Source organism: Phaethon lepturus, unplaced genomic scaffold (genome assembly GCF_000687285.1).
Source record: "Phaethon lepturus isolate BGI_N335 unplaced genomic scaffold, ASM68728v1 scaffold27985, whole genome shotgun sequence".
Taxonomy (NCBI): domain Eukaryota; kingdom Metazoa; phylum Chordata; class Aves; order Phaethontiformes; family Phaethontidae; genus Phaethon; species Phaethon lepturus.
Window position 1 is genome coordinate 92,035 of NW_010538876.1, and position 20,817 is coordinate 112,851.

At 36.7% G+C, this 20,817-nt stretch overlaps 1 protein-coding gene across 1 annotated transcript in view; it reads right to left on the reverse strand.

Moving 5' to 3' along the window:
• Positions 1-20,817, reverse strand: part of GLCCI1 (glucocorticoid induced transcript 1) — a 52,944-nt gene that overhangs the window by 2,734 nt on the left and 29,393 nt on the right. The window contains exons 4-6 of the mRNA XM_010286966.1: positions 15,490-15,606; positions 12,246-12,398; positions 5,140-5,350 (exon numbers count right to left, since the gene is read on the reverse strand). Of these exons, the coding sequence (XP_010285268.1) occupies positions 5,140-5,350; positions 12,246-12,398; positions 15,490-15,606 (481 nt within the window). The remainder of the gene's footprint in view (positions 1-5,139; positions 5,351-12,245; positions 12,399-15,489; positions 15,607-20,817) is intronic.

Genomic DNA, 20,817 nt, shown 5'->3' on the forward strand with positions numbered 1-20,817 from the left:
CTAGGACACAAGGCAATAGGCAGATTTCTTTGTACTTCTTGGAAAATATAAGAGGTAAGACTCCGCTCTGGTAATGACAGAAGCACAACTGTTTGAAAAACTAAGACTATGAAAGGGTTCACTTTAAACACTCATCTTGACAACAGGATATTCAATGCATTAAGGAAATAAAAGTAGGTACAAAAGTAATTACTCACAGAAAATTAGCTTCCTGCACTGGCTTCTACCTTTTCAAAGAGCAACACCTATCTCAGGCTAGTATTAGTTTCTCCCTATTCTCTGCTTGGGCTTGTAATTTAAACAAACAAAAATGAAGTGAAATGGCAAGGTTAAAGAGGATCCCCTAACTTACAAACACACCTTATTTGGAGAAAAATAACTGCTCTTGCTTTAGCTCCTTTTGAGTCTTTCTACCGATATGGGGTTCCTTACCATTTTTAACTCTGATACCTTTGTTTATCCTGTTGTTGCTCATGGGTGCCTTTTCAGCAACAGTGGAAAACCCACCAAAGCTTCAGGCACTATGATCTAGAGTCACTGAAGCATATAAGGTTGTCTTTAACAGCTTGCAAACAGTAACTACATAAACATTTGTATTAACCGTGACTCAAATACAAAGGCTAATCATTAGAGGTTTTGAAACATCTCTGCTTCCTCTTACAAGATGACACAAAGCGGTTCAAATGCCACATTTCTCTTTGGAGATTTACTATGAAAGACATGATTAAAAAAAACAGTTGAAGTGAACCCCAGTAGTATATTGATTATCCAGCTCTTTCCTGCTGTAGAGTGAACACAGAACTTCTATTTACAGAATTTTAGGTGTTAACTGTATGAAGGCAGAAAAAGCTTAAAGACAATACAGATATTTGCCAAGCTGGGAGCATGATGGTCCTGTTGGCATCTTTCCACTGTTGGCCCATACAGCTCATTCCAAACACAGAAATCATTAACAGAACCCAGACAGTTTGTTTCCTCCTTCTAATATTTGAAATTGAAGATCCAAGTTTCTATTTAAAAAATCTGAGACATAAAATGTGCTACTGTTCGTTCCACCAAATAGTGGAAAACTCTGGAAGTACATCCAAGGAAAGAATCGAACTGAATTCAAAGTTAAGTCAGTTCTTGGAATATTTAGAGTCTTGCCTAGCCAGTTCAGTTTTCAATCAAGTTTTCAGTTTATTTAGCCCTGTCTGGCTGAAACTTTCTGTATGACAGCTGTTAAACAAGTAAAAAAAAATATATTGTATAATTTAACTATTCTGTTCCTCTCTTTACCCTCCCTGCTTTTAAAGCTAAGTTGTTAGCTTTTCATTTTGATCAAACACACACACCACACCACTACTTGAAAAATAAGTGCTGTTATTAGGAGGGTCACACTTAACACTTGGTGTTGGTCCTACAGGTACAGCAGCAGTGCAAGAACGGAAGAGTGCTGGGAAAATAGGCCTAGAGTTAAAGTGGTAAGAAGTGGAATTTACAGCTTAAGCCAGTCTCCACTTGCGTATCATGCAAGCACTTAAGTGCGAAACTGTCACATTATTTATCCTTGATAACACCACAAATGCATATTCTCAAACTGTGATGTTTACACTTTTTTTTTTTTTTTTTTTTAATTTTCTCAGAGTCTTCATGTCAGAGGACACGTCTGCATCTTCCATGCTTCCACCAGTAGGGTGTGCTTTGCTGGCGTATTTCAGACAACTAATCAAATTTCATTAAGATGACAATGATTGAAGATTAGCAGATGCAACTTTTAAAGTGAGTTTTGTTACCATAACCACACAGCAGACAACATGGAGCCTTATTACATAAAATTTCTAAATATAAATATTCAAAATCGATATATTCTATCTAGAAGATGTTTAAGATTGTAATTAAACACTAAAAGCACTGTTTTAACCAGAAGACGTAATACCAAAAATTTTAGCTTGCATATGTTAGAGCATCAAAGGAGGCAAAATAAAAAAGAATCTGTAAAACAATTTTTAGAGCAACAAAACTTAAAGGAAACAAGAAACTTTGCCAGCGAGTCTTGGGATTTGTTTGGATAGGTTCAAAAATACCTTTGTTTCTTAAGACTATCACAAAGACTTCACATACAATTCTCATTTTAAAAACTATGAATCAGATGCCCAGAAGTTAAAAAGTATCTTCAGTTCATCTTCATGAACATGTTGCTTGTAACAGCGTGCTAGCGACAGTGGGAATACACAACGCTACATAAAAGCGCCTAACTCAAAACCCCTGAAAAATAGGTCATACTCTCTATTTTTGTACAAAAAAAACCCAAATTTCATTCTGCTTATACCTTAGGACGCCTTTGAACTTTACATCTGTCACAGCTGCTAAGTATGCTATGTAGCACTTTGAATATTATAGTCTCATGGACCAGAGTATCAAAAAACAGGTCTAGTGAAACCAGTAGATTTAATGCAGCATGGCAATCATTGGCCTTGCAACAGGATGATATTTCAAAAACAAAATTATAAAGCCAGGTGCCATTAAAACACCTTCTCTCCCACCTTTCCCTCTATGCTCCAGTTGATACCATTTAGCATCACTGCTCCATTCGGAGCAGTGTTATGGGCCTTTTCTGAAATTTAGCTTTCACTTCCTTTTGAAAAATTCAATAGATTTAGCAGCTTCTTGCAGAAATGTAAACCAAACAGCTGATACAGTCCAAAGAGCAGCTGTGAGGGCCTCAGGCCAAAACACAGCTTTGCACAAGAAATAAAAGATGCTTTAGAAATGTAAAGCAGTGCTGTGTCTGTACAGAGTGCTGGCTCCTCTCACTGCTCATGTCTCTCAGTCAAACTACTAACCTTCCTTTCCTATTCAGCAACACGCTCAGGAGCATTCATAAAGCTGATAATTATATTTTGTTAATGGTAAAGCCAAGTTATTCCCATAGAGAAGAAAGTAAAACCTCAACTTGAGAAAAATAACAGAAAAATAATCTTGAGTTTAAAATGTCTATGTTTGGTTATACATATATGCATATACATAAATGCATTTTTCAAAACTTATCAGGTCTCACAGCAAACTCAAGACAGTTTTGTTCTAGCACTACAAAAACCTTTAAAATGCAGGTGTGAAAAACTGTGTGAGTTTTGTTTTATAAAGCAGTTAATATCCACAACAGATGTTCATAAACTGTTTCTCAAAACTTGCTACTCCCTTATAATTTATACCTATATACCTCATTTATCTATAATTTAACTATTTTGAAAAGAACATTCTTACTCAGAACAACTGTCCTGCAGGATCACAATGAACTGAAAGTGATAGGCACCTTGCTGACTATACTTTTACAACCTCTGAACAAATTACTTTCTGTTGAAAAACCACTCTGCATTTTTTTAGTTTCTATCTTGTCCTTACAGAATGAAGTTGTGATGAGCAGTTCAAACTTCTATCTTTCAAAAGCACAGTATTAAGTATCTCACTTAAACTAATTTAAAAATGCAATTATATTAACTTTACAAAGCTGGCTATCAAAGTATCACCATCACCTATGCACTACTACTAAAGCAGACTTTTGATACAAACCTAGCATATTAAAGCCAGTCTTAAAACCAAAATCCACAAATACGTATCTATTCATCGTGAAGTTCAGCAATAAATTTTACTCCCATTAGCTGTTCAAAAAATCTGAGACAGGAGACAAAAACCCTTGAAAAGTATTAAGAAGATGCACTATTTCAAACTGTCTTCACTCACTACTGCCAATAAAATACCACTGAAAATTCCAGTTACTGTGATAATTGAATACTAACTGCAAAAGGAATTATTCTTTTCATTTCCTTGCTTTTTAACTTGTATTTGTTATCAGGACATATATGAACGACTACCTGTCAAGACATTTCCCCGTGTGCTAGTACATTACTGGATGTCTCTACAGTGATTCAGTCTTGACAACACATTACAGTTCACATGCATACTATAAGAAAGAGAAGTAGGGGGTGAAGCTAACATCTCTGGTATCTTTGGAGCATGGCCAACGATCGTGTTGAACTGCAACTTTTACTTTCACGTGGTTAACTTACGCATGTGCACACACCCACCCCCAATTCAGGATTTGGGCAGGTGGATTTGTTTTCCACTACTTCCTTTTAAATCCGAGATGGGAAAGCAATACTTTTTCAGAAACTGGAAAAAGCTATTATTTCTCCCTCTGCCTTCCCCTATCTTATTCACAAATTACTTTAAGAATTAAACAGAGAACGTTTACAGAAAAAGCTTACTTGTAACCTTAAAATACTGCTGTCTTTAGCTTATTAGTAAACCTACACGGAATCTTAGGAAGTTTGTTTCCTCTGTGAAACTTGCTACTCCTAGCTTGCACATTTTATCAAAACCCTGCATTCCTCCAAGCTAAAGTCCACATTTCCAGCTGATAAAAGACTTAAGACTAGCTGATCAGAAGCCCAAGAATAATTTCATTATTAAACAGTTACCGAATAAAATCAGTCTTTTTAAACTGGTGCCTATATTTTCATACTACATGTTCTGTCAGTAACTCTTAATTACTGAAACTCCAGTTTACGCTCTCTACAAAATCAAATTACATTTTACAGAGTTTGAAAAATATGCAGGATATATCTCATATAAACACATAAATCATTCAGAAATTTTGGATTGTTATGCAACATACACAGACAAATAATGACTCTCCATTAGATTGTTCAAACTCATATCTGAGCTCCTCAGCAAATAGCTTCAAGCGGAATGTAAGCGTTCAGAAGCAGAGTACTTTTAAAAGCAGTCCAAAACTTCATCACCATTTTCATCAGCAAGTAAGTCACCCATGATGAATAGTCTACCACAAACCTTCTTGAAACCCTTTTTAAACATAAACATGTTACAATCTGAATTCTTCACATTAGAATCTTCATAAATAGTTAAGACTGTTTGCTGTGCTCCTCTGACGTATTTATGGAAGATGTTTGTGAAGTTTCACAAACAAGAGGGGAAAAAGATATGTAAACAAACAAAACCAGTTTTAAGATAAATCCTCAGTCCCTCCACAACAATCAAACAAAAACAAAAACTGATGTAATGAGTAAAATGAAGGTAGTTGTAAAAGCAGGACATCACATGCCTTCCATAGGTAAAGGCAGGCCATTCTACTCTCACCTTTATCACGGTCATAGAGTAAATCTTCTGTTGAGCAAGGACTCCCATCCTGAGATTCAGGAGGGCAAAAGGGAGAGACACATGGTGAATGACTGCTGCAGCTGCTGCTGCGCTCCTGGACAGACGGAGTCTGAGTGTCAATGCTTCGTGTACTACTACTACGATAGTGAGCAGGTAATGGGGCCCTTCGACCGTCAGGGATATCCAAAGGCTGCAAAAGAAACAAAACAATTCAGGTTACAGAGAAAAGATCAAACTCCAAAGCAATGTCAGCCTGTAGCATGCATAACAGAGGTAATGAGGCAAGGCCTTAGGAACAGCAAACAAGCCATTTTTGAAAGAACAACCTTATACAAGAAAACAATGCAACGCACAATGGATACAACATACATAAATTACGCTGAACACTGGGACAATGTGCAGATGTTCCAAGCCAACTACATCGTCTTAATGCAAAGTTAACATCAGAATGCACTTCAACACATGGTAGTATAATGTTTTGGGTTTGGGTTTTTCCTTTACTGTTGTTTTAAAAAAGCACCACCCCTCCACCCTCCCCAACAAATAGATCTCTAATTATACTTAGTAATACAATTTTCAGTAAAGGTCACTGTTATTATGAAGGAAAAACAAGTACTCTGACAGAGATCACGTTTGGATAAAAGGGAAAGCAGAAAATGTCAAATACAGTGGCATGCTATTGCCATAGCAACCAACTGAATTACCATTACAAATTAAACCGTACAAGTTTTGCCAGTAGGTCATAATCCTCTAGCACAGCTCTACATTCCATCCTTCGCTTCTATAGGTGACCTCTGACAAAATGGCAACTATGCAGATGATGCACAGGCTTATATAAGGTTCACAAGCTTTGTCTTGAACCACAGCTAGTAAGCAGTGCCTGCTCATATCAGCCTAGTTGGCACTGGCCAGAATGATCTTGCACCCGTTCTGGAATATACTGTGTAGACATGTTTACAGTAGTAGATTGGCATGCTCTACTTACTTGCCCTTCCCAGTGGAAAACTAGTTTTATCACAAAGACAGTGCTGCTTTAAATGTAAGAAACTAAATGAGAAGGACAGTTTTGCTTAAAAGTGAATGGGAAAAAATGCCTGCAAGATTTAAATATAATTTTTATCCTCACTTCAATGAGGACTGTATTCAAGCCATAGAGAACAGCTTAAATGTTCTAGCTACAAAAAATTAATGTCTCTTTCCTTCTTACTTCAAGTGAACATTTTTATTTTATTGCCTTCCTCTTCTCGATATATTCCAAAATTATAACAGCCTGTTCCAGAGCCTAAAATTCAACCCGATGCTCTTTTGCTAGCAACGAGGACATGAAACCTACTGGCCAAGTATCGCATTCTCCCCTTTCCAGCAACAGCCTATCCAGAAAACCACCACATATTATACAAAGAGGCAGACGTAAGAGAATGGGAAGATCCTTTTCTTCTTATGAGCCTTCCAGTTAATACCATTTCACATTTCAATTAAAAGCAAAGAAACACACTATAAAGAGAACATTACAGTTGGTACATCAAATGTTCAAAAGTTTGGACACAGCTGTGTGGTCTGTTCCAACAGCTCAGTTCACATTGCATATGCGTTACAACATGACTACGTGTTGCTATTCCCATCACCCCCAACAGGCCGTGACTCATTCAATGCACAAGATAGACCTGAAGCATTATATCATTTGTTACACAGACAGAAAAGAGGTAGAAAACAAGACTGAAGCTGTAGAAAAGAAAACAATCTCATAATTAACGTAACCAAAAAAATAACTGCTTTGCAGAACAGCGTTTTTATTTCCATCTCAGCCACAAAAATTCTATGAGATGCCAGGAAGTCATCTGAACCCACCTCTCCCTTTTATGGTCTCTTTTCTAGATGTCCAGTCTATATAGGACTTTGATTTGCAAGTCTTCCACATTCACAGATGCAGAAGGAGACTAGAGGAGCTGCACTTTAAACTCCTAAAATGATATGCAGTATCCTGAGTTACCTGAAGAATCACATTATGGAAACCTGATGGATTTGTGTTTCTCTGTGCATAAAGTGCAGATAACATAGGTGTGATAAAAAGAGAATAAAATTTCAGACACTCTCCCATTATATAGAAGCAAAAACCCAGGAAAAAATTCAGATTTCTGACTTCAAGGTTTAATAGCGAGCATTAGGACACGCATCTAATGAGGAGAAAACAAAAACACCGACCAGCTGCTCATTAAGTGCATGTACTATGGCTCCATGTAACAGGTAAAGCAAGGATTCCAGGGAGGGAGAAAAAACAGTAAGTGATCACATAATTAAAGACTTCAGGATTACACAGATGTCCTTCCACACCTGGAACAACGTAGTCTTATGTAGTCAGGAAGTATATCCCAAACAACATATTTCAACCTCCACTGAATTAAAATTTGAGGTACAAAAAGTTAACCATATTTTTAGACATGCTTCTAAATATACACACAAGTAGAAAAAGTTAAGTATTTATCACTCTTAAATAACTTTTAAGGCATAGAAAATAACAGCACATATTTCAGATTACTGTGCTGCTGTATTTATCTTTCCCTCAATATTGAATACAAGTTTTGATAAGAGCAAAAAACTTCATGAAAATGTTAAAAGTCTTCCAATTTTCAAAAACTTTATGTATTAAAGCTGATCAACATAAAAAAAATACTTTAAAAGTTACTTTCCATGATTCATGCCTAAACTATTCTAAAAACTGAAGTCCTCACAACTTATGTTGTTGGAACTTATGTTCCTCTTACAACATAAGAAATAGGGTAACTAATTTGGTACAGCTGTTATTAGTTTTCATAACACTCAATGCATGGAAATTACTGCATTCTATATGCTGGTTTTTGTTCTTTTTGTGTCGGGTTTTTTTTTGTGGTTTGTTTGGTTTTTTTTTTTCCCCCTGAGTGTCCAGTCATGTACTAACCTTATGGTAAATGCATTCTGACAGGACACCTGCCAACCCCTATGTGACAGTGTATTCTTGGCCACAGTTACATACTACCCTCATCTCCCTGCAAAGGTATGGAAATTATCAGTTTGAAAACAGCATGCATTTCTCAAAACACTGTTTTCAGTATCCATATTTTCACTGAAAAAAAAAAACAAGAACACCCTCCCCAGAAGCATCAGGAATGCTACTATGATATAATATACCAACAGGAGCTTTAAAAACAATCTGTTCTTCACAAGCCTTACATCTGTTTGGGAGGCAACTTCTTGAGAGCAAAGCATTCCATGCTTTCAATTTAAAAAAATGTTCTCTAGGCTGGAACACAAAGGCAGACATAGGAAAGTGCTTTGTCTATCTAGCATCAATGAAGTCATCAATGCCTTAGATAAGGTGCAAGTGCAAAAAAATATAATGTATCCCAGGAAGGAACACTTGGAAAAAAACATCAACTTTTCAGATGAAGGATATGAAGATTTAAGTAAGGATCCTCTGCAACTGGGCAAATTAGAAAAAGTCCTTTTTTTACAGAATTAAGTTTTCTGATAGGTACAAAAAACCATCTTGCTATCTATTTCCAGGAGCATTAGAAATGAAACAAGAAACACATTAATCATTTTACTTACATTGTGTGATAATCCATCAAAATTGCTTAATTTCTTATTACTTCTGTATACTTGAAAGAGAGTATTTTTTTCCTAATAGGAGACCTACGAATGTGTCCACATCCTGCTACAGGGCACTTTTCCCTATTTTCGCAATGTATTCTGTAAGAGGGAACACCTCTTACCCCCCAACTCCCTACCATAAATCCATCGTCTTATTGTACCGAAGTCTCCAACATTTGTGTTGTCGAGTCACAACGGGACAAAGAACAAAAGCCTGTCACAACTTCACAAAAAGCTGATTCCCTCTTTCATGTTAAGGGTAGGAACAGACGCATTGTAACAATTACCTGGAAAGCTCGTCAACAAGTTATAAAATAGGAAGGAAAATATAGCCAGGATTTTTGAATAAATGCATTAGAAAATTAAAGTTTATTAATAAATCTGAGGAGAAAGAAGCGATTAAGAAGTGACTCAAAAAAGCCACCTTTAACTTAGTTTTATGAAAGAAAAGAGAAAACACCTTCAGCTAACTAAGCAAGATGAAGGATTTGAAAAAATATACACATACATGTATGAATCTGTACAGAATAAAATATTTGGAATGTTGTGACCACTTATAATGCAATCCCTCCAAATTTTATGGTCAATTACATTATTCAAAGGCAATGACATAATGACATTACTGTATCATCAACTATCTTTGTGAAACACAAAAATAACAAGACTAATATCTAGAACAATTATTTTTACTTTGATAAGTAATTGTACTTTTATAAGTATAACCTCTATTATCAATAAAATACTATTTAAAACAAAAGCAAAGAGCAGTGTTTCAAAGAACAAACAGAACTAAGTCAGCATGAGAGAAGACTTTTAAGAAGTAGGGTTACAAAAATTTAAGTCAGCAAAAGGGAAAACAGCAGGTATGTAACATCATATCCTACAAAACCAAAACATAAATCTAAAAAATAAATTAAATCAATTTATGCATCTGAAGACTAAGCAAGGAAAGGAAAGTTTCCCTGGTTACCCATTTTAACTGGCAGCTAAATTAAAAAAAGTAATTCAAGTAATATTCATAAAACTATCCATAAAACTGCTTTAACCTTAAGCTTATTCTTGTCTTATATATCACCTAGCCTGATTTCAAGAAAGTTTAAAAAAAAAAAAAAAATCACAAGTTTATACTGAAGAGATGAAAGACTAAATAGAAAAAAATTCAAGAACACTAGACTAAAATTTTGAAAGTTAACAGAACTAAAATGCATTTTATTTTACTTAGGACAGCCCAAACGTGGTTATCAAAATGAAATTGAAGAAATCAGTAAGCTACTAATGTAATAACTGAATTTAAGAAGAAAAAAATTTAAAAATTAGGTAGTGAGCTGTACCTAAAATAAAGGTAATATTCCTTCTCAGTTTTTCCAGCAGATTATATGTTATTCCCCAAATCTTTCCTGGCAAATGAATACAGATTCACAACAGGGCACAAAGTGTTTTATACAGCCGTACAGATCGATTCATATGAAAATTAACATTTGAACATGCACTGTTAAAACTGTGAAGTAAGCATCAAAGCAGGTTAAAAGAAACCAGCTGAAAATCTAGATACACACCAATCTTACAAGCAAGTCTACAGAATAATTTATGCTTCACACATCACTCGAAGCAACCAACTACCTTTGATTGCTATTTTAAAATACTTTCTAAAAATACAGAATGTTACAGCAAGAATGAATGGCGGAAAATTGAAAGAAAAACAAATTGTTTCACTAGCAGTGAAACTAATGAAATTTGGTTTCCTATAGTTTATCTTTTGTTCAGTAATTCCTAACCTTTAACCTAGCTGCCCCAACTCCCCCAGGCTAAAAAGAAGCTAAATTGTTGTATCAGAGAAAGTTCACCAACAGTAAGACTGAGTAAATTACTCATTATGATCTTCCGTAAGTAAGACACAAGATCTAGTAAGCTGTAAGACAGTGCTAGAAGTTCCACTTCAGGTCCCACTAGACTAGACTTCACAGAAATTAGCAGTTACATAACAGGAAACAACCCTCTGCCCACAAAGATGGGCTTGACTTCAAGGGCAATATCTAATTTATGACTTTCTTTTGTGTCTGAAGACTCTTCCCAGCTAAATGTTTGGAGGAAGGGTTCACTATTGCCTTGGTTGCGTAAACTGCTGAGCACCTCTGGCCTCAATCCAACAATGCACTTAAAGTATGTGCTTCACTGTTTTGCTGGATCAGAGCCAGTACATTTAGTAACTTAGGAGACTGAGTTCTGCATCCCAAGTAATAAGCTGTTAAAGCTCAAGGACAACATTTATGAAGATTATTTGTCTGATAAACAAATGAAATGTCCTCTAACCATAGGATATTACAATCTCAGCCATAGCAACATCAATGGTGGCACTGTAATACATACAGTTTTATATTCTCTTTGGAGATGGTGTAACAAGGTTTATTGATTGGGGCTTTCTGTTTCGGTTTGTGTGTTTGTTTTTTTCCTTATTTCCCCATTACAACACACACCCCTTCTAAAGGGATAAGACAGCCTTAGGAAAGCAAACTTAGCATAAAACTTCTACTACTACTACAGTATTTCATTCTTAAGATTGCTTTGTCTGCACAACTAAGTCTCTGGGGAAGCCAAGACTATTCCAAAACTTTTTAAGTTTACTGCCAAAATGAATAACTACAAATATCAGGTTTTGGGATCTTAAAACTTCTGATTGAAGTTTTATAGCTTGGTTTGTACATTGAATTGCTATTACATGACCATTCACAAGAAAAGAACCTACGTCCAAGATAAGATTAGAAAAAACAGTAGTTTATTCCACAGGAGAAAATTTTCATTGGCTATATAGGAAACAGTGGCTGTAAACTAGGTATTTCATATTTTAAGTGTCATCTGAGCACTCCAGTGCTCCCCAGTGACAATTCCAATGGTCCAGTTCTCCCATAAGCAAAGCTGCCCCATTTGTCAGTATTTCCCACATGGAGATCTCCCATGACAGATCACAGTGGTTTCATGGAAGTAAAATGGTCCGCATTCAGTTTATGGAAGAAAAGCATTAAAACCAAAAAGCAGAGCATAGCACAGGAAACTTAAGTCTTGCCTAAGAAAAAGAATCCAAAATGAAGCAAATAAATTAATCTCCTGGTCTCCAATTACTTACTGCTGTAGCCTGAAGTATCTAAATTTTCAAGCACTTCCATTTTGCACAAAAACTTTCAAGAAAGAGCATTCTAAACAAAGTATGTTTGGCCAGAAGCCCTTCAAAAATAAATTAAAAAAAAAACCAAACCACAAACAACAAAATAAACCACACGAAAAAGAACCCTCAAAAACAAACACCACCCTAAAATACTGAAACAAAATTTTCAAACAAACAGTTCTTTGAAGAAAATTATTTGTAATTTCAGCCATGAGGAAGGTTTCTCAGGAGGGAGGTTTCCCATGTGTTTATAGCTTATGAAGAAGAAACAACCATAAGCATGTTAGTATACGCTTACCTTGGATATTTCTTCTTTTCCACTGTTTTCCTTAATGAATACTTTTTCCAATTCAGGGCTTATTCCTTCTACATTACACGGCACACGTGAAACAGTTGATTTTGGCACTGATATGTTTGACAGTGGCATAGGGACTGATCTGGAAATAGAAGCCTAGAAGATAAAGCGCAACATGATTTGAAGTTGGAAAATGGAATGAAGAGAGAAGTCTAAGAACAGTGCTACCAAAAAACCTAAATAGTAAGAAGCTGTGTATTAATTTTGCCATCTAGAAGACCATCTTTACTTGGTAAATTTAAATAAAAATAAATACTTGTATGAATCAAAAGCCACTAAAATAATCTCTACTTAAAGAAGTGTTCTATAATAAAAGCATTCTACTATTTCACTTATCAGTAAGTAGGCAAGTATATGTACTTTCCAGATATATAGACTATAAAATATGCGGTAGAGGGATGGGGAGCACACGGGGTGCTGATGCTGATGGTTTAACTGGGATCCAAAAGGCATTTTGTAACACTCCTAAAAGCTTAATCATTCAACTGAAATATTTACTTAATGCACTTTTATTCTCTTTTGGTTGGCTTTAGTGAATGAAAAATAAAGCATTCATTCTGAACCTTTAATTTCAGTAGTTTATAGCTTTTCAGAACTTCATGTCAAAGGTCTTAAATCATTTTGAGTTTAAGAATCAAGCATGCAAATAAACAGAAGTATGGTTTTCAGAAAAACCTGCTGGAGTGAAGTTCTGTTACCAACAGGGACCATTCAGAAGAGTGCACATGCATCTTGCACAGTCAACCTCAAAAGCTTTACCTTGGCAGAAGCTACATAGCATAGATGCACCTATGCTGACAGCCATGAACAGTGTTCACTTTCCAATATATGTTCTCCTCCTGTTCACAGAATCACAGGACGCTTAAGACAAAATGTAAAAACTATTTTTGAGTTCTTGCCAAATGAACCTCGCACAATGTGCAGCTCCAAAGGTGCGTGTCACTTGTGTGGAGGCATTCTCTGACAAAACACACTGCCTGCAGGACAGCTTCCCACAAGAGTGCCAGAACTGAAAACTTCACCAGCCTTTCAGAGAACACCTTCTTGAGAAATCAAAATGCTGCACAAGCCATGACAAAATGAGCTCCAAGTACTAAAGAATGTTCCTTCAAAGCATATGTCCTAGGTTGATTTGAGTCTGTGTCAAAGACTGTTTTTACAGTGACTATAAATAGTCACACAGGTACCTACAACAGCTTACTTCGAGATGGAAAGCAAAACGCTTTTCTATGCAAAATGTAGTGGGGTTCTTTGTTATAGAAGCATATAAATTTCAGGAAAAATATCAATTTCCTATATGTCTTCATCACAAGGTTAGGTTTAACCACGAGGTTTTGTCCAAACAGGAGGAACATAAAGGATCTGCCCTCACAGCTCAAATTCTTCTTTCTAAAACACTAGCTAGTTAAAAAGGCAGTCAGGAAACACAATGACAGAACCAACATTTCAGGAGTTCAAATACTGGCCTGTTAGTAACATGGGGTCCAAGTTAAGAATCCACTGTAGGTGAAATTTAATCAGGACTCAGATGTCTGCACTGTCAAATGAGAAATTATTAACTGCTTTCTACAAGCGGCTTAAGGTTCACAAAGTCATTGACTGAACCTTGCCTGAGGTTTAGAACTCGTAACTGGGTTTCAGTTTCGCTGGCAGCTTATGATGGCTAGAGCAGACACTGCATGGGGCATCTTCCATTGCACCCTGCTGGGAATCTGGTTCATGGGCTGGTAATTTAGCCAGGTAACTTGATCAAAGCTATTCTTCATATGTGTCAGTATCTTTATAATAGGAGAAATATAGATACACTCAGAGCACAGGAAAATTTTATAACTTTGTAAAACATGAAAATGACCTGAAAACAAAAAATGTCCTAGCCAGGATAGTGTTAAAATGATCAGCTATATTAACATTTGCTTAAATTCACACATCACTTGGAAAAATAGGTAAGTAATAAGACAACAGAAAACAGAAGCTGTCAGACTAGGAAACTGAGCTTAACCTCTCAGAGAGGAGGATATCAAATCCATAGACTGATGTCTGGAGAGAAGTCCTGTCATCACAACGTCCTTTAGCACAGAACATGAGAATGGTCACGAACATAATCTGGACATAATATTTTGCATCCTAAAGATAATGTCCAACTGAGGTGTTACAGTAAGTCACAGTATCTGGAACAAGAACAGGTTGGTGATGGCAATTTTTCCATTTAATACAATGGAAACTCTCAAAATAGACTGTAATGACTGTACTGTAACATAGCCACCACAACAACAAACTCTTATGGTAGAAGACAGGATCCTGTATTGACAATGATTGTGGACTACAGTAACAACCAAGAGGTATGTCCTAGGCAAAACCATGGAGAAAAAGACTTTTATCCTGTAGTGTGACAGATTCTCTAATCACCAGTCACCAGGGATGCTGTACTGTGGTAAGCATCATCCTGATTTCAGTTCAGTTTAAATCCAAGGTGAATTATCACTTTCTTTTTAGAAAGTAAACACCACAATACTGTTTTTCTTGGTGTCATGTGGAAATTGCCTCTCTGGCCAGGAATTGACCAATAAGCAAAGTATCAGAAAGATTCTTAAAATGGGACAAGGAAATGAGATTTTTCCCTCAAATCTCTGGTGATACAGCATCACTGTCTTTTACTGATGAATACATGGTAAGGTGAATTAGAAGTCTGTTTGCAACAAGCCAGTTAGTGTTCTGCTTGCTGCTCAAAGACTGATCAATTGGGCTGCCAATCCAGACTGCTTACCCTTGGTACTTTCTTTTTCTTTTTTTTTTTTGTTTCTTTTTTTTTTTTTTTCCCAACCACCTCAGAGGAAACTGGGTTGCAAAACTGATAACCTTCCAAAGGAGCAGAGACTGTGAAAATGTACCACAAAAATTAGTCTTGGAAGCGAGTACATATTGCTGGAAACACAGTCTTCTCTGGCCATGCTCGGAATTTTTACAGCTTCTTAATATATTTTAGTTGCTATCCTGCTGCAACCCTTCTTTCTTTTATTATACGATGCCTATCAATTAAATTTCAGTGAAGATGCAATGGTGTCAGGTTGTTAAGCATTTCAGTGTACCACATAAGAAAACCAACAGAAGAAAGATAGGAAGAAACGCAGGCTATTCACCCAACCCTGATAAGGTAGGAGGCTGTTAATATAAGCAACTATCTGCTTACCTGAGTCTGACTGATTGCTATATGGTTGCCATGGAGAGGTGACTGACGTTCTTTCTCTTTACTGTGACGACTACTCTGCTTACTGCGCTGAAGCTGCTGCCTCAGTTTGGCAATCTGCTGGAAAGAAGTTCAGGTGAAGTGATAATGAGTTATCGAATGGGTAACTGCTCAAATCTTCATGTATAAAATGAATCACAGACACTTTAGGTCCTCTTTGTAGGATTTTACTAGCGTATGGCATTGCCTTCCCTTGGAGCCTGAGCATAAAAGCTTCTTCCTGCTTATTAGGTACCTTCTCCAACGTATCTGCCCTATTTGTCAACTGGAATATGACAGCAGGCTTAGTTTAATTACTAAACTTCTTCAGTCTCAAACAAGCACTGTAATAACTGATGCAAACAAAAGTAGTCAGAATCACATTTTGTAGCAATTTCTGGCCTATAATTACAGGTCTAAACTGGGGACTATGAAGACTAGAGTTTAATTTATTTGATCTTAAACTGAACCAAAGTTTTCCAATTCTAATTCATCATAAAAGCAAAGAGCCTTCACAAACAACTAGCAATCAATATGCATTGCTCATCTTGGAGAATTTAATAGCATTTCCCTGCAGGCTAAATTATCACAGATCCCTTCAGGCAGATGGAATTATCTCTTCTGCTGTCTGCTGCAAAGATGTCTAATCAAAAGTTACATATTTTAAAGGTCAAATGTAAATAAAGCCATTATCCATTTGACCTGCTCCTTAACAAGAAACCAAATAATTTAATTTGGGGATTCCTCCACTTATTTATTCCTCCCAGATAATTTCTACATGAAAGAGTATTTAAAGCATTGTCTCAGAAGCTTAGACTATGTCCACATTCACACAACAGGTACAGACACTTACTTAAGACTGGATAATTTCTTTTCCTTTGGGCTCAAGTCCCACTCTTCCTCATGCTCAGCACACAGGCATATAAGGCAAAATATGCACAGCCCCATTTAATTTTTAACTCCTCTAGAGATACAATTTTTAAAAACCTGAAGGATGACTAAGAAGTGAATACACATAGAATTTGTATTTCAAAGAACTTCAGCTGGAAAGTAACCTCTCTTTCTGAGTGACAGCTTACAAGTACATGCACTCTGTGGTTAACTCCAAATAGTTAAATATATCACTAGTGCTCTTGCAAAGCAACTCTGTGGTAGAGAATCATTTCACATCACTCTTCACAGTGTCAGAGATGATAGTGCTTGGTGAAGAGGTTTGGATGGAGCTTAGCTCCAGGCTGTGGACTTTTCTTTGTGATGTTTCTGGTGTCACTCTCAAAAGAAGCATCTACCTTTTAGGCTTCATATCAAGTCTTGCCACAGCTTGTTACCCATATTCAAAAAACTGCTACTCAGAAACGGCTGAATATTTGATCTTTCAGCAACAAACAGTTCAGACCTCCAAAAGGCTCTACATGTAAATACATCCAGAAAGATGTAGTACCACTTAGTACCACTGAGCTTCTAACACAGACAAGCTAGATTTAGAGAACTGGGAGACTAATCTCTTGATGAAAGATGCAACTCAGTCACCATATTGGAAGAAACTGGCAAAGAGTCTGAAGAGATACTTCATTTCTAAAAAAAACCCCAATTGTCCAGAACTTCCCCATTCTCCCTGTAGGAATAATTGCAATTAGTGTTTGGAGCTATGGCATTTTGACTTCCCAAGTAACTGTTACGCGTGACGGAGCTCTGCTTTCCTGGAGATGGCTGAACACCTGCCTGCCCATGGGAAGTGGTGAATGAATTCCTTGTTTTGCTTTGCTTCCATGTACAGCTTTTGCTTTACCTATTACACTGTCTTTATCTGAACTCACAAGTTTCCTCACTTCTACCATTCCGATTCTCTCCCCCACCCCACTGGGGGAGAGTGAGTGAGCAGCTTGTGGGGCTTAGTTGTCAGCTGAAGTTAAACCACAACAGAAACATGGCTCCATGCAAGTAGGTAACCAGTCTGGTAAGTATACCTATATATCTACGAAGATTTATGTCTTACATCAAAATGTTGGAGAATGGGGAGAACAAGGAAATAATCTTCATCTTTCCCTTTAAAAAACTTAAAAACAGAAGAGAAAAATTATGCCCAGATCAGATAAGCTGAGGACTAAGATGGCTGGCTACAAGAATAATCAGAAAGCAGGGAGAGTGCTGTATATAAGTCTTTTGTTTCTGCTGCCTCTTCTTGATGCTGTGCGTTTCCTCCTATTTAAAAAGTTAAATACCCTATTTTCTTTATTTAAATTAAATCAGAAAATAAATTTCTGAACTTTCCTCAGGAGCATGCTATAAAAAAAAAAGAGTCTATACAATTCCACCTCAGAAATCTGTCTGACTGATTTCTGTCACAAATAGCTTGCAAATCTTTGAGAACATAGTTTCTCACTGTAAAATTTGGACAGTGAAAGTATTCAATGGGAGAATGTTGATAGGCTGGTATGTCTCTAGGCTGACCAAAACCTTGAAGCTCTGATATCCTGAAAGGAATCATGGACCCCTGGAATCTGAGATTCTCTCAGCCACCTCATGTATATTTTGGCAGTCAGTAGGTTCTTGACAGTAACAGAAAGAAAAGGCTTCTTGGGTCACTGTGGAGAAAGATGAAAACTTGTTGAAGAATCTGTGTATCTGGAGCTGGTATGATCACTTAAGCCAAACATACAAGGCGTAAAGAAACTGATGTGCCTTCTCAGATCATCCTTATCCCTATCCCTGAATTTGAAGGACTCCAGATTTCCATGATGTGGTAGTTACCATTAGACCAAAAAAAAAAAAAAAAAAAAAAGAGAAAGTAAGGATGGACACATAAAAAAGGAATCTGCCATTTCTTATTCATCCTCCAGACATGGGAGACAGAGGCTTGCCAGCACAGACAGCCCAGCTTCAGAGAAGCCACACTAAGCAGGCAGTGGCAGCGAGTACATGGGCAGAAGTTATCTCCCAAACTAAATGATGCTCCATCTCTTCACCAAGGGGAGTCCACAGTGAATCTACCACTTGCTAAAACTAATCCTAAAATCCCAATAGCTTTTTTCTTCTACACGTTTATCTTTTTATTGCCAATTATTTTCCCTCTGAAACTCAAGTAAAGCCACTAGTACTAACAGGAAGAGGTAGCTGTGCTGGCTTGCTAGAAGTTTATCTTCACCTTCTTCCTAAGCAGCAGAGAAGCACAATCAGAGCATCAAACATAACCAAAATGAGCTGCAGATAGGTATGAGGTACACTAATCCTACGAAAGCAGATATAATCTGTGTAGTAAGGAAGGAGTCTGAAACATATGCCTTGATGGCACCTGTTTTACCAAGTATCTCAAAAAAGCAGCAGATCCTGTCTCTTGGGCACTCAACTGATGCAACTAATAAGAGCTAGGGAATTTGCTGTACAAAGAAAATGGTGCCATGTGATTGGTATCAGGAAAACTTGTACTTGAAGATCCAGCCATTACACTGGGGTAAATACACTGTGACACTGAACTCCATTCAGGGCAGCAATACAGATATTTCAGTTAGGAAAATGAGGCAGAAACGGAGTAATATGCTATACAGGGGAAAAAAAAAAAAACAGTGTAGTAACAAAACACTCCATTTTAACAAGGCAGCTAGGAGGTACAGAAAGCGTTTGGGACACCATTTCCCTCACATGCCCAAGTACTGACCATGAAGGTGACTGGGGCATACACGATCATATTAAGGAACACATGTAAACCAACACAAAAAGATCTAATGTGTATCCTTTAAAGTCTCCAGTTGTTGAAAACATTAAAGTCTTGGCCTTGCACATAAGTGCATTTAGATCCACAAAATGTGACAGTGATTTTAGTATACCAGTTCAAATGCTCTCCCTGTCTACCTAGCTTGAAGATGGGCAGAAAGTTCTCATTATACAATACAGGCATTTTCTTAGAGGATACAGCTGAAAATAAATTAAAAAAAAAAAAAAAACAAAACTCAAGGAATTCCTCAAGGAATAAATGCAATTTGAGCCCTACTTCCAATGCTCAGACACATAAATTTCAAATTATATTTTTTAGTTCACATTTGGCAAGTACTCTCATGTGGCTGTACGGGGGGAGCACAAAGCACACATCTCTGCACATTTCAAAAAAATTAAGAAAGTTTTCAGCCTTTCCTCTTCTAGTGAAAAGGAAGAAGATACATCAATCCAAATCAAATGCAATATTGTTGATGTATCAGAAAGATTCTTTTCATGACATACTTGCAGTTATTTATAAAAAAGAAAACACCAACTAAAAAAACCCAAGAAAACACAAAGATCAGTGCATCATAACAGTAATAAACCTACAGCAGGTCATTCAGGACACAAACTTGCAGTTCAGCCTTGATGGTTTACTGTCATACAGCCAACTATAAGATAATCATCAAAGATTATTAAAGAAACAAGAAGCTAGGAGAAAAATCCTATATATTTTTTTGCTTGCTGAGTATTTTTACAGCTAGAAGTGTACTTGAAATAATACGAATCTTGTCTATACCGCTTTTATATAAGACTGCATGCATGTTACAACTAATGGCACAAAGCTTAGAAATAAGCAAATTAGGTCAGTTCTTTACAACACTGGCATAATCTGAGTATCCTAATAATTTTTCATTGGAAGAGACCTAAATGCAGACTACTAATATGAAGGAACATGTCACGTCTCATCATTTCTGTCCAAATACTCATTAATATTTACTAGTTAATAGGCTGCATTTCTAGAAATCAGGCTACACAACATAGTAACTTCCTGTTGCTGAAGAAGCCACGAAGTCCTCATTAATGGGAGTGAGCTCTAACTCATTCATGAACCATTTGTTAATATATAAGTTAACTAGTAGGTCAAAGAGTAAAACAAGCATTAGAAATTCACCCTAAACCTTTGAATACAATCTTCTGATTGGTATATGAAAGCACATAAAAAGTGCAAGCTCTCATATTCGATTCTCTTTTATTCCAAAGTCCTTTTCAAGTACTCTGTTAGAGCAAAAGGGACCTTCCAGTGGGGGACTGCTGGTGTCAGTGTAACAGATACAGCATACAGAGGTGCTTAAGGGAAGTGAAAAATCAGCTGTCTGAAATATGTCTTTTAAAAACTACACCAAAGGAAAACTATTTGTTTTAAAGCCCAGGTTTTTTCACCTCTGGGTAAATTCCAGTTCAGGGTAAGCTATAACTAAACTTGTCCCTATGACACTTCAACAGAATTTCAGACTAACTGTTCAGGTTGAAAGGAGGAAAAAATATCAATGGTTCAAACCACTACTTGGTGTCTGTCCAGTACAAAGATTCCGATAG